We start from the raw sequence: 14,230 nt of genomic DNA, 5'->3' as shown, positions 1-14,230 counted from the left end.
TTTAAAAAGATAGGGTATTTTTCGAGGCAATGACGGTTAAGAATTATGCCATGGGGTATGATTGAATGGTATTTCGACAAGGGCTTGTGAATGAGGCTGAGCTTTTGTTTGATCGTTGTCTGGGAAATGTGTGTTGGTGGTGAATGTTATGTTGCAGGTTTATGCTCAGAAATGCATGTTGATGTTGTGTACAAGTTATTTGTGAAGATTTCTAAGGGTAGTGTGTGTAGCCTTATGGACAAGTGTGATAAGCTGGGGATTATTGAAGAAGAGGCTGGTGAGTTATTTAAATGTCCATTATAGATATTGTTGAGCAGAATTCAAGGATTAGTGGTTGTTTATAAGATGGAATGTTTGGCGCCGGAGTTGTTCAGGACCATGCCACTGCGAACCATAGTGTCATTGAACTCTATACTGAGAGATTATGTGCAACAAAAATGACATGGTTCAGGCTTAAAATTTATTTGACAAGATGCTACAAAAAGATAAAACTTCATGGAGGACAATGATCTCTGGATATCAATGTGAAGAAACTTTTTGTTTTGTATGTTTTGTATGTTTTGATGCTGCAAACTGGACTTCAACCTGGTCAGGGGACACTAACTAATATGATCTCGACCTGTAGCACACTTGTTGTACATGTTTCTGGAAGAGCATTGCAGACTTCTGTAACTAAAATTGGATATGAAAGTGATGCTATGGTAACAAGTTCATTGATACTGATGTTCTCAAGATGAAGGCTTGTGAATGATGGTTGTTTTAGTATTCGAGAAAATGGTAAATATGGATACAATAGTTTGGAAAGCTTTTTTTCTGGCACAAGCATGTCATGGCTCTGTTACTGAAATTCTGAAACTTCTTTGTTGCATGCATCAATATGGATTTAGACATGATAAAGTAACATTTCTTGCACTTTTAGTTGCTTGTTATCATCATTCAGTTATAGATGATGATGTCTTGGCTAATTCATGTCAATCGGGAGAGACCAAAATCTGATACCAGAGGCAGGAGAATTTCTTCTTGGGAGATCACAATTTTACTTTGAAGCTTACGCATTAAAGCAACACTTACCTCTACATCTCCCGACATACCTTAGGAAAACATCACTGAATTCTCTTAGGCATCACAGCACTAATGGATTAGCTTCTGGATACAGGAACAAGGGTACTTTTGTCGGATATATGCAGCCAGAGGAATGAGTAACAATGCAGAAAATCTCAGAACTTCATTCAAACATAGTGGATTGAAGAAAGAATTAGCTTGTAATGGGATTGAAATGAAATGACGGATATCTTCTTTTGTGTACGAGGTTAACTCAGATCAGGGAATGGAGATCATAGAGAATGACTTGTACTCTTGTAGTCATGGAGGAGCTTGGCCTATCAGTTGGATGAGTAGTGGTCACACTATCATTAAATGAAGAATTAAACATTTATTGAGGGCAAAGGTATGCAATGAAGTTACATTCTTTCATATGTCTTATACTACAATTGCATTTTTTTTTAAAATTTAAATCATCGTGGGTCACTTGTAATGTTGCCAGGCAATTTTCTAGACATGGCCCTCCATGTTATATAAAATATTGAAAAAAACATAGGATTATATTTTTCATTCTTATTGTGATTGGTTAACTAAAAAATTATCCCGTGCCTTTGGGGGTATATTTATACTTAAATAGTTAAATGTAGCATAATTTCCAGAATCACTGTAGGACCATTGTACTATGATTTTGGAAAATGTATGTTCTTGAAGCAAAATTATTCATCTGAATTTGAATCAAAAGAAAGATAGTAAATGTAAAGCAAAAAAAAAAAATTCATATGAAATAGATAGCACATAAGAACTCAGCTGATTTTAGGATACTTAAAGCATCTCCAACGGTGTTGGTTATAATCCTTTGCTAAATGGGACCTCTAAGACATCATGTAAAATTTGCTCAACCTATAAGACATTTTGCTTCAATGGTATTGGTTATATCGATTGGCTATAATTTAAAAATAGTATGTTATTAATATTTTAGATTGTTAAAATAGAATATATCAGTTCAATATGGTAATAAATGATGTGCAATCTTGCTATAGATTTCTTACAGACCTGTAGAGGTTCGACAAATTTAGTCATCCATAGGAGGTTGGCTAAAATTATAGACAACAGCTTGGTATGGTTGGAGTTGAGTTTTTCGAGCTGTTGGCTAAATTTTTTTAATTTTAGTATGTCAACTCACCTTTTGGCTAAGGGTTTTCAACGGTTGTAGATGCTCTTAATGATTCGACTATCCAAGAGTTGGAAGAAGAGGTGGTTGTCTGCTTGACATGGAATAGAAAACAGTTGTTAATATAGTGTTCTTTCTTGTATTTAAATTGATCTGCTTTAATCATTCTAATAGCATATTTTTAATTTCCATCATATTATTAACTAATGAAATATAATCAACGGCGGATCCAAAAAGTCAGTTCGGATTGAGCCAGAATCCATACTTGGCTAAATAAACATAATCTATTCTAGTTTTATTATCTAGTTTGGAGGGGAAGATAAGTTGTCAGGAATTAATAAACATAAGTGCAAATATACTAAAAATAGTGAAATTTCACAAAGTAAATATTATAAATTCGAATTAATAAATAATTTATGATGCAAACACAAATTGATACGACAAGTTAATAAAATAACTGAAATTAATTAGAAAATAGATATATAAACACATTTTAAAATTAGGAATAAAGAAAGAATCTGATAATAATTGTAGATTTGGATATGTAAAAAATATGTGATAGAAAGAATTGATCAATAAAATACATTCATAAAATTTTAAGAGGCCGGAAAACAGTATAAATTGTAGATATAATTATTGTACAGATGTTAAAGGAATAAAATTGTAAGCTAACTAGTTCATTGGCTATCAACAAAATACACAAATCTCTGACAGATATGTTATACTACACCAGAAAATCCAAGGTACACCAAAGAACATGAAAAAATAATATGGTTGTGGACGAAAGTTTTAAGCTACACATTAAACTTTCACATGATAAACCAGTAAAAGACATCCTAAAATATGTAGTTGTGATTACTTGGTCATTTGTTGTAAAAACATTAGAAAAACAGTTAAGATCATTATCATTTTCTAACCTGCTTGACATGTCTTCACAGAAATAGCCTTTCTACTCTTTTAGAATAGGGGCATGGTCCCAGTTTACTACTCCTATTGGGTAACTTATTGCATCTCATCAAATTGTGTCTCCTTACAGAGTCAAAATCATCATTTTCTTATCCATGCAGAAAACTGTATGAAAGAAGAATTCTTAATCTATAGGGAAATCATCATTCACCACCATGAATTATGTTCAAAATGCTTAAACACGCTATAATTACACAAAACAATTACAGATACTGTTTATCAAGATTAGGCTGTAAATTTTAATGGCTCTTCGCTCTCCTTAGATGCAACCGACCCTTCTTCCCTAGTCTGGTCATTTTGTCCCGCATTCTGATCATCACCAATGTTTCTAGGTTGATTGGATGATACAGCATGATTATCCTGTCGTGCACGAATGCATGCTTTCATGAAAGCATATGTATAGGCCAAGAGCCAAAAAATCCATGGGGAGCCTATTAAAAGCAACGCAACAACTGGATACCAAGATTTTGATTGATCAGGTACGTAGACATATATGATCAAGAAGACCCCACCAGCTATTACAAATAGGCAGAAGAGGGCAGAGATTAATGGAACTCTGAAATCTCTCTGCCTTTCCCCCTCCATTCTAATCTTTTCCCGAAAGCTCTGTCTCTCTTAATTTTTCCTTCCAAAATGCAAACTCACGTTTATGAATCTTTTATCACATTCTCTCTTTCCCCCAAGGTTGACTTGCAACAAACCAATGGATGAAAGCAATACATAGAAAATATCAAAAATGAGAGGTGTTTAAGTTAGAACCTCTAATCTCGATTATTTAGTGATCTTATATTTAATATTCTCATGCCCGTATTTAGGCAGAGAAACTCAAGGCATCAGGGGAAAAATTCTGAAATTTCAACCTATTAATAGCAACATCAGAGACAGAGAAATATAATACAATTTGTTGAAAAATAATAGTACACTACTCTTCCTTACAATTTTAATTCTCTCAAACTATAATCTCAACTCTCAAATATAACCTAATACACTAGTTTAAGTTTACTCTCATACTTTCCAAATGGCTCATAGTTTCATAATTCATCTCACTGAATATTCCTCCTTATATTTCATGAATATAAATTTGGTCTCTGCCAGATAAAATAGGGCCTGCCTCTAGTTAACGTTTCGCTAAGCTTCTTCAATTTATAGACTTATTATACTACATAAGTGTTTCTGATTGCTTTCTTTTTAAGGGTGAGAGTAATTCTGTGACCTTGCAATATTTGTAACCTCTGTTTTTTCCAGAAGAACATATCAAAATTTTTTTGTTTTGCAACTAGAATGGTGTTCCCAACTCCATTAAATCCTTCAAAAGCACCAGAAATTCTATGAAGAAACACAGAAACTAACAACCCCCCCAACAAAACCCCATACCAAGCACCAGTTTTATGACATTGAATCCTTTTGTGAGGCAGGCAAGTATCTGTGGTCTTTAATATAAATTGGTTCAAACATTCACAATTAGCTAGGAGCCCGTTTTGCTAAAATTAAAATTGTGACATATGACTTAACGTGAAAAGTTGAGAGTTTAAAATGTTTGTGCGGGTAATTTAGACTCATTAATGACTTATGAGTTATTAAAAATGTAATAATAAATATAAAAGTGATTTATGGATAAATTATGACTAATGGGTAATTTTTATAAAACAAATTATAAAAATCGTTGAAAAAAGCACCTCAAACTAACTTTAAGCCGACTTCTGACTTAAAACCTTGGCTTTAAGCGCAGGCAAACCGGCTTATATCAATATTTTTGATAATTTTATTTTTGCTAACTATTCATTTTACTTTTTATGTTATCTGCTAAGTCACGGTTTGTGGAAGCAGCCTCTTCATGAGAGACAAGGATAAGGGTTCTTAGTACCTTATTGTCTCTTATCTTCGTGAAAGAGAAGGGTCAGGCTGTGTACATTGGTTCATATGATCATATCCCACAGCCTTATGAACAATGAAGGTAAGTTTGCTTACATTGGAACTGGGGAGAGGATGTAGTTAAAAGTGAAGGGGAACACCTGGAAGTGAATTTGGTTTGTAAGATGAATATGCTGAAGATTGTGTAGGGTGCAGATATCGTCGTTCTGGGATTATTGTGAATGGGTTATTTTATATTCTCTTCTACATGGCAGTTCAAATTTGGTTTTATGTTGGTCCTTGTGCACAAATATTTCAAATTATGAAAGATATTTAGATAGATCACAAAATGTCAATATAAGAATTATCACCATGAAATAAAATTTCATGTTTATTCAAAAAATCTGGCAAAGTTACAGATTTGCCTATTTGAAGTTTAATAGCACGGAATAATATCAAGGACTGGCAGTTGTATATACAATGTCGAATAGCTGAAGAGAGCAAACAACTCAACACAGCTTTCATTCGATAGACTGAGATGAATTCTGAAACAGCACAACCGCGAGTGTGATAATGGAAGCATACACTGAAGTGGGTAACTTTTGCACGATTCTTCCGACATGGGGAATTCCTTCGGTTGACCTCTTAGTAAGTAATGCAACAGTTGGCGCCACTGCCAAAGTGACAATCAGTCCCTGACTAACAACGAAGAATGTATCCTTCGTCGAATGTTTGACAAATTTCACAAACTCTTCACGGTTCAGTACTCCATCGAGGTTAAGATCACATTCCTGCATTAAATTTTAGAGCTGTGAATGCTAAATATGTGAAGATGAGTATTAACTGTAGTAAAAGTGTGTTATGGTATGATAAGAGGCAACTATACATGGGGTTATCCTGAAGACTGTGTACCAGACTCGAAATATATTTTCATGAATCTACTCTATAATAGTTTGGTCATTGCTGAAGCAAACTGCTCATTGCATGAAGCATCAGATTGCAGAAGTAATTGCAGCCTTAGTGTTCAAAGACGAAGATATTTACAGACCTTCACAGACATTTAGGAATTGTATAGTTCTTTCAAATAGACAGAACATAAACTAAAAATGAAAGCAACATTTTAGAATTTTGGTACACAAAATGATAAGTTGCTTAAAACTGAAACAAATTAAAGTGGGTTATATTATAGTGTATGACCCAGATAAGGTACACATCCCCAGACAGCAGCGTGTGTGTACACTATACATAAACCACATCATACATGCATTAATACATGTGCAAACATACAGATGAAGACACTGCATATTTCTTAGAATCTTGACTAACATACTCCGGAGGATTTCGGATGGCAAATATCAAATGCCAGTGCCTTAATAGCTAACAACCTGGATGCGTTAGCTCTAAGAGGCATTTCCGTGAAGAAAACAATGCACTCAGTGGATAAAAGATATAAAAAAAACTCATGTTCCAGAAGTAAAGAACATCTCGTAATATAATAGGATAAGAAAGTGGCAAAGAGCAGGGAAATTTTATGGTAGCCATTTATTCTTGAAGGTTTTTGTCCAACTATTATTAAAGTATTACGATGCTGCTTAATAAATAGCTCCCCATAAACAAACATTTACCTAAACCGCCACTTTATCAACTCTAGATAGCTTTATATGCAACTACTCGCTGTTCAACATTTGACGGCCAATTCCCTTTTGCATGTAATTTTCCTCTCCCTCTCTCATTGACATTATCTAGAGTGGTTAGCTTGCTTTCTCATGTTGAAAACAGTATTAATTAGTTGTAAGAGATTTACTGCCTTATCTTTCAGCCATAATCTTTCAAAAAAACTTTTCTCTCAGAGGGCCGATATAGCACGAGTTCCAGATATGAATGTTACTCAACTTCTGTCTGCTCCCAATGTTAAGTTGGGAGTTCCTGATTATCAGTAGAAATAAGTAAATAACTATGCCGGTTAAGTAAACTATTGATTCATCAAGAATCATGAATACATTGGCAAATAGGCTTAAAGAGGTTACACTACAAAGAAATAAAACTAAGTGGAACTAAGCATTAATTTATTAAGCAAGTCTCTAAACAGATCGCATGACAAAACTTTTCTTTAGGACATTATCTATCAACGATGACAAGCTATGCTGATTACAGTTTAGATAGATCACACACAGTCTTTCAAGTGCAAGACCGAATTTCCAGGCAACCCAAGACACAAATTGTGCTACAGATTAAACCACTTGCTTCATATAATATAATATCGTTCGAGATCATATGGTGGTTCCTTTACAACAATTATTGCTAAACTCAACAGATATTTAGCCATATATACAATTAACAAAACATACCAGCATTAATGCTTTGACTTGTTCTTTGGATGGTGGGTCAAAATGTGGTCCGGGTAAGCGTTTGTTAATCTCACTGCAGTCAAAGCAAATTTTTGTTACAGAACTAGAACATTATATATGAATAACAATTTTTCACAGGGCCGGGGAGCGGAAAAGTGAACAAATGAATTAGCTTCTATTGAAGAGAGTTATATACAAATAGGTAAAAACATACTTGTATACAAGTAATACAGCAATGTATAGGTCTTCAAATGTCAAACCATCATGGCCAGTTTCCTTTTTGACACGGTCAAAAACCTTGTCGGATATCTTCTGTATCTGTGTTCGTCTCCACTGCTTGCCTGTGCATGATATTAGTTAGCAATTCAAATATCATAAGGATATCAGATGAACTGACAAACAAGCTTTAATAGGTTACTCTTTGGTAGAGCGAGAACTGAAAGGTTTGGATCAAACAAGTTAGATGCATGATGCATTACATTTTGGACCCAAAGCCTAGTCATCAAGCTTAAAGTACTTCCTGAACAGCACATCATCTAACTTAATGCTTTGTCTTGATTTCATTCCTAACTTCATATATTTCTAAAAGTTTCCAAAAATCCAGTATTTCTAAAAGTTTCCAAAAATCCAGTATAATTTTATTAGTAAATATTGTTTTATTAAATCAACTAATGTAATTTACTAACGAAGAAGGCAAAAATGAAAACTACATGTATGCCCACTAAAGAGATGTACTAGAGATTCTAGTGGTACAGATAATTGGACATACATCAGTTAGGTGAAATTGAAGCAGATTTTATCGATAGGTCAAAAGAAAAGGTGATGAAAAAAAACACCAAAAATTGTTTTAACTTTCAGCATCACGGAGTAATTTTGCCCCTCAATTGTTTATATAATCATAATATAATTACTTTATACCATATTACAAAAGAGACAATGAAGAAAGGTTTCCACACAACTTTGTTTGGCAGGGCGGTAATAATAATTCCAAGTAACGACACTCAATAAAGAATTTAAAGAAACCAAACACCATGACAGTCAAACTCCAACATGATTCTGCAAACACCTATTCATTTCTTTTAATCAGGTTCTCTACTCCACACACCTATTACCATGAAACAATAATATTGTAGGATGTAAACCATCAACTAATTAATCTGCAAGGTAGCACCTGTCTAAAAACAAATTGCAGTATTAGCTGGCCACTAAAAAACAGGGAGATTGAAGATAATCTGCATTCACCATAAGCATGCATATCATCTGATGTTTTACTCTACCCTAATATCTTGACAACAAATTCCAATGGCTTCTAGGGAAACTTCTCTACGGTAAAGCAAACAAACTAAGATTAGTTTTCTGTACCAAGTAACATAATAATTTATTAAATCGGAATGGGTACTTGAACTAAGTTATTACTTAAAAACAAATCACCCAAATTATTCAAATACACATGCACACACACAATTAATAAAAAAGAATTTGGCATAAAAAACTTGACATATATTTTTGTATCTACTTGGCACTACTACAACTTTATGGAGAAGTTGAAACACATAATTACCCCATGTAAATTCAAACACACACTTCTCCTCCAACTTCGTAGTCCTATTTAATTATTAAACCTCATAGATTTTCAAACACACACACACACACATCTTGAGTCCAGAAATTTCACAAACTATCACATCCCCAGTTAAAACACAACAAGCAACCAAAATTAAGACCTGATGGGATACGTGGGCTAGCCGATGATCCAGCCAGACCAACTTTCAACAATGCATAATGAATAAAAACTCTTCCGGCCCATAAAATAGCAGTCTCAGTTAAAGAAGCCTGTATTCTTGATCTATTAACTGAAGCCCTCTCCTTTTTCAGCTCAATATGAGACCATGGGCACACAGTTTTAGGCCAAAAACTTGTCGCAGAACCAGGACTCAACCAATTTTTACTGGAAATGAAGTTGTTGGGACTGGCTTGCAGAAGCATATCTTTATCTCCAATATATAAGAGTATATATAAACTCTTCTAATCCTCTAAAAATACCAAAAACTCATTAATCTTCTTTACATCCACACAATATATATCTAACAGTTATAGCAACAGATCAGATTCTTTAAAAATACAAACTTCTTTACCAAGAAGAGTGAAAACAAAAACCCAGATGTCAAGCATCAAGATTAACCAATTGAAATCATATATATACATACAAAAACAAAAAAGTGAGATTTGGATATAAAAGGAGTACCTTGGACTTTATCTAACACTTGACCCATATCTTTTTCAGCTGTATTTGCCAGTACTACAAGTGTGAGTGGATGAACAGGTTCACAAAAATGCCGATTATTAAAGAGAAGATCTTTAGTTTGAGTTGTTAATAATTGATTGATTAAGTTGAGAAGATTTAGGATCTAGTTTACAAGTCAAAGATGATCATGTGACTTTATCAAATCATAATTTTTCTTTTCATTTTACTGCACTGTTGAGTGAGGTTTAGCAAATTTTGGGTTATGTTTTCTTTAAGGACCTTTTACTAAAAAAAATTGATTACTGTGGGAAAGTTATTTATAAGTGAAAATATTTTTTAATTTATATATTTATAAATATTTGATATTTACGATTTATCGGGTATAATATTGTAGTAATAAATTATTTCTTTTTTTTTTAAACAAAGATGTTAATTAATAAAAAAAAATCATACTACATCTATATCAATAATCGAGTCGAAGATTAGATTGTAATTGCATGCCCTCATGTAAGAAGATAGTTAAACGATATTTTGAAATAATATATATATATATATATATATATATATATATAAATATAAGTAATCACTTCATCCATTTTCTCGCTCAATTTTAGGTACCCTCTTTATCATGTCACGATAAAGCTATCATTTGAACTGCAATTACATAGATAATTTCTAACATCAAATCAAGAAAATAAATATCTCATCAGACCATGCTTACAATCAAGAAGCGAAAACAAACATCAGACCAGGGAGAGGAAAAAACCAGAAAATAAAATGATCATTTGCATTTTCATAAGATCAAAAGATAAAAATAAGTCAATTGAAAAAACAAAAAATATTTTTTATAAGTAGGTCTTTTCTCAAATCAACCATTATAAATTGACGTCAGACAATTTTTTTTGCGCCTATTTATCTTCTCCATCTGATACATAATGAGCTACATTATGCTAGATGCTTTGAATGGCGACATAGATGATTGGCTGATAAGAGCAAGAGTTTGTCGGATATGGGTGTCGACAAATCCAAACACTGGGTGAAGAATTAGTCTTGACATGATATCGATGGATAAAAAAGTCAATAAATTATTGTTATTGTTAGTGATATATGTTTGTTAGTTAGAGTTATAATATTTGTTTTGTTCATCGGACATGTTTGTTGTAAATTTTTATATGGTTAATTTTGTATACAAGAAAATATTATCATGAACACTTTTGCAATATCTGTTTGCTCGGTTCAAGCACCTTTTAGGTGAATGTTGTTTATAAAGTATTAGAAAAATAAAGGTTGTTGCAAGTAAGAGTAGTTATAGACTGCTATCTTATGGATTTAAATTGATATTTTTGTTGAACAATCAATCCAAAGAAATTGGAGGAAAGAGTCACTAATATACACCTACATGGATTGAAATTCATACATCCCGACACGATTAATGTTCATATAAGTAGAACATAATGTTTATCCCTGTTAAAACTTGGGATGGTTTCGTAATTGCATTTAAAAATCTTTTAGACTTTTACACACCTATAATGTTGCAAGCTTACTCAATCCTGTTAAAGAGCCGTATGCTTTTTACATGCAGGGTGTGGTGTAAATGTCTAAAAGGTAATGTTTGAAAATTAATGACAATGTTAGTGAAGAACATGATTACTTTTAAAAAAAAGCACAACTAAAATTAAAATTCGTCATGCTTTAAATCGTTAATTACATATAAAAAAATATTTTTATTTTTTACTCATGAATTATAATCAATGTTGTAAAAATCGGGAATCGAACTTAATCGGTAAAGTCACGGAACAAGGATTAATCGGAAATTAATTGAATTGATGATCGGGGATTGATTAGTGATTAATCGGATATTTAATCAGTTCGACGAGTTACGGAACATGGATTAATCAATGAATAACCGTATTTAATCATCAATTTTTTGAACAGAGATTATAATCCAATTTTGTGATTTAATATATTAATATTGGTATTGCATCAAGATGTTTTAATATAAATTTTATTTTATTATACAAATATTAATTTTAAATCATTAATATAATTTTTATAAACTGCCGCAAATTTATTTTATCCTACAAATACTAATCTTGAATCATTAATATAATTTTTATAAGCTGTTCCAGTGTGGGGCTTCTCTTCTCAACTAGTACTAAATAAACTAACCGTTAAACCGGTCAAAATACGAGCACGATCGGATAGCCCAGTGGTTAAGGGTTTATCCTCTGTCGTCCCAGGTCATGGGTTCGACTCTGGCTCACCCCGAGAATATCTTCGAACAGATACTCACTTTGTAAGGCTATAAGCCATATTAGTCAAAAAAAAAAAAACCGGTCAAAATACTAATTGTAAAGTAAGATGAAGAGATTTGTTTAAAAGATGATATCACATATTTTTTAATTATAATTAAAACTAGTTGAGAAGCCGCGCGTTGCGGCGGCCTATAAAAATTATATTAATGATTCAATATAAATATTTGTATAATAAAATAATTTTGTGGCTGTCTATAAAAAGTATATTAATGTTTCAAAATTAATATTTGTAGGATAAAATAAATTTATGTTATAAAAATCTTGATGTAATACCAATACTAATATATAAAATTGAAAAATTAGACTATAATTCATGGTGAACAAATAGAAATAAATTTATACACGTAATTAACAAACTTAAAGCATAACGAATCTTAATTTTATTTATTTTTATTTTTGAAAAGTAATCATGTTCTTACATAGTCATCTTCCTCCAATTTTTTTGGAAACATCTAACTTAAATCTGTACCCTCTTAAAAGTTGCTTGAACAGAGTAAACAGATATTGCATGAATAATTTTTTCGGGTATACAAAGTAAATCTTATAAAAATTAACAACAACAAATATATCCAATAAACAAACCAAATATTATAAAAGAATAACCAACAAACATACATCACCGATAGTTAATTTATTGATATCAACCATCAATATCATGTCATTACTATATTATTTTCCCGTATTTGGATTTGTCGACTCCAATATAACGGTCTATAACTACCTTTGCTTGCAATAACCTTTATTTTTTTAATACTGTATAAACAGCCTTCACTTATCGTGTAGAAGAACGGCACCTCCGAGTTAGAAATCGAGAAGAGAACTATCACCGGAGAGAGGTATAGGGGTATTTATAGGTGCAGAGAGACTTGTGTGCTACTTTTTCCCATAATTAAACAATCTAAAACAAAATCAGATTAAAACTTTCAAGCTACTATATTCCATAAATAATTTGTCTTTCCCATAATTAAATAATATGAAACAAAATCAGATTAAAATTTTCAAGCTACTATATTCCATAAATAATTTGAAACAAAATCAGATTCTGAAACTTGCTTTTAATATACCCGAAACTAAAAAAGGTAGTTCTAATTTTTGATATTTTTCATACAAAAATTCCAGAAAATTAGAAAAATAGAATGGAGCGATGTGAGAGGCGCCACATACACTCCCCTCGCTTCTCCTTTATATAAGTATATTGAAGACTCAAATACAAATATGATCAAGAGGGTCTCCGGTTCCAGATCCTGGTCATTCATTTTTACGACGATCACTTTCCCGAAGGTAAACGTACTTTTGTCTTGAGAATTTTGATAATACTTGCTATTGTAACTCTGTTTTTTAGGTATCTCTTCGTTTTTCTGTTTGTTACTTTCATTTTCTGATTTATTTAGAGTCGAATTGCGAAAAGGTGTTTGACTTTAATCTTGTTTGTTTGTTGGTATATGTTTGTTTGTTTAATCCATGTGTTTTGTTTGGTTTTTGGTGTTTTTGGTGATTTTCGTGTTACAAATGAGACGCTTCGTTGTTTGCTTCGCATACGACGAGGTAACTTGACCGATAGCACGGCGGTGGTGGCCGATGGTGGTGGTGACGGCGGTTTCGGGACCGCTAATCGTGCCGTGCGTTAATTGTGCCTCCTAATTGGGGGCGTTAATTGTGCCTATTTATTAAGGGCGTAAATTGTGCCTTTTGGGCGTAAATCGTGCCTCTTTATTGAGGGCGTTAATTGTGCCTTATTTGAGGCCTTAATTGTGTCTTAATTAAGGACATCAATATTTTATTATTATGCCTTAATTAAGAGCTTAATTGTCTCAATCACGAGTTATCATGATTGTGGGAATATTTTGATATAATTTGTTAAATATATCGACTTATATTCTTCTTGTTTCTCTTGTTTTATTTTCAGGATTTTTGGAAGAAGACCGGTTTTTCTTTTCGGACATTAAAGTTTTATTGTCTAAATTTCCCCGGTCATCTTGCATGTCCGACGGTTAGATAATAAGCTTTCTTGAATGAAAGAATTATCACGGTGAATTGCCGATTATTGTTGAGATTTATTCTCATTTTCAAAAAAAAAAAAAAAAAAAAAAAAAAAATACAAATATGATAAATTAAATTAAAAAGGTCCATAAACTTAAATACTCCCTCTGTCCCATTTAATTGTATACGTTTCTTTTCAACTGCTCGACACGCATTTCAATGCTCTTATAAAATATAGTTCCGTAACTTATTTTTGAGATTTTCTTTTTTTTGAATAAAAATATAACATCCAAACTTTAATTCAGAAAAAGAA

General features: G+C 32.4%; 1 protein-coding gene across 2 annotated transcripts; it reads right to left on the bottom strand.

Moving 5' to 3' along the window:
- Nucleotides 1–5,367: 5,367 nt before the first annotated feature.
- LOC108215693 (uncharacterized) lies at nt 5,368–9,793 on the bottom strand. 2 transcript variants are annotated; one of them, XM_017388238.2, is made up of 5 exons: nt 9,623–9,761; nt 9,102–9,410; nt 7,592–7,718; nt 7,378–7,450; nt 5,368–5,820 (listed from the first exon to the last, which is right to left on the bottom strand). In XM_017388238.2, the coding sequence occupies exons 2-5, from the start codon at nt 9,361–9,363 to the stop codon at nt 5,551–5,553; spliced, it is 732 nt and encodes a 243-aa protein (XP_017243727.1). In that variant the 5' UTR covers nt 9,364–9,410; nt 9,623–9,761; the 3' UTR covers nt 5,368–5,550. The 2 variants fall into 2 exon arrangements, with proteins under 2 accessions (XP_017243727.1, XP_017243728.1); XM_017388239.2 differs by lacking the exon at nt 9,102–9,410 and having other exon boundaries at nt 9,623–9,793.
- Between the last annotated feature and the right edge of the window lie 4,437 nt (nt 9,794–14,230).

This window comes from Daucus carota, chromosome 4 (assembly GCF_001625215.2).
Source record: "Daucus carota subsp. sativus chromosome 4, DH1 v3.0, whole genome shotgun sequence".
Classification (NCBI taxonomy): domain Eukaryota; kingdom Viridiplantae; phylum Streptophyta; class Magnoliopsida; order Apiales; family Apiaceae; genus Daucus; species Daucus carota.
Note: the sequence above shows the minus strand (reverse complement) of the source record. Positions and strands in the feature narration are given on the sequence as shown.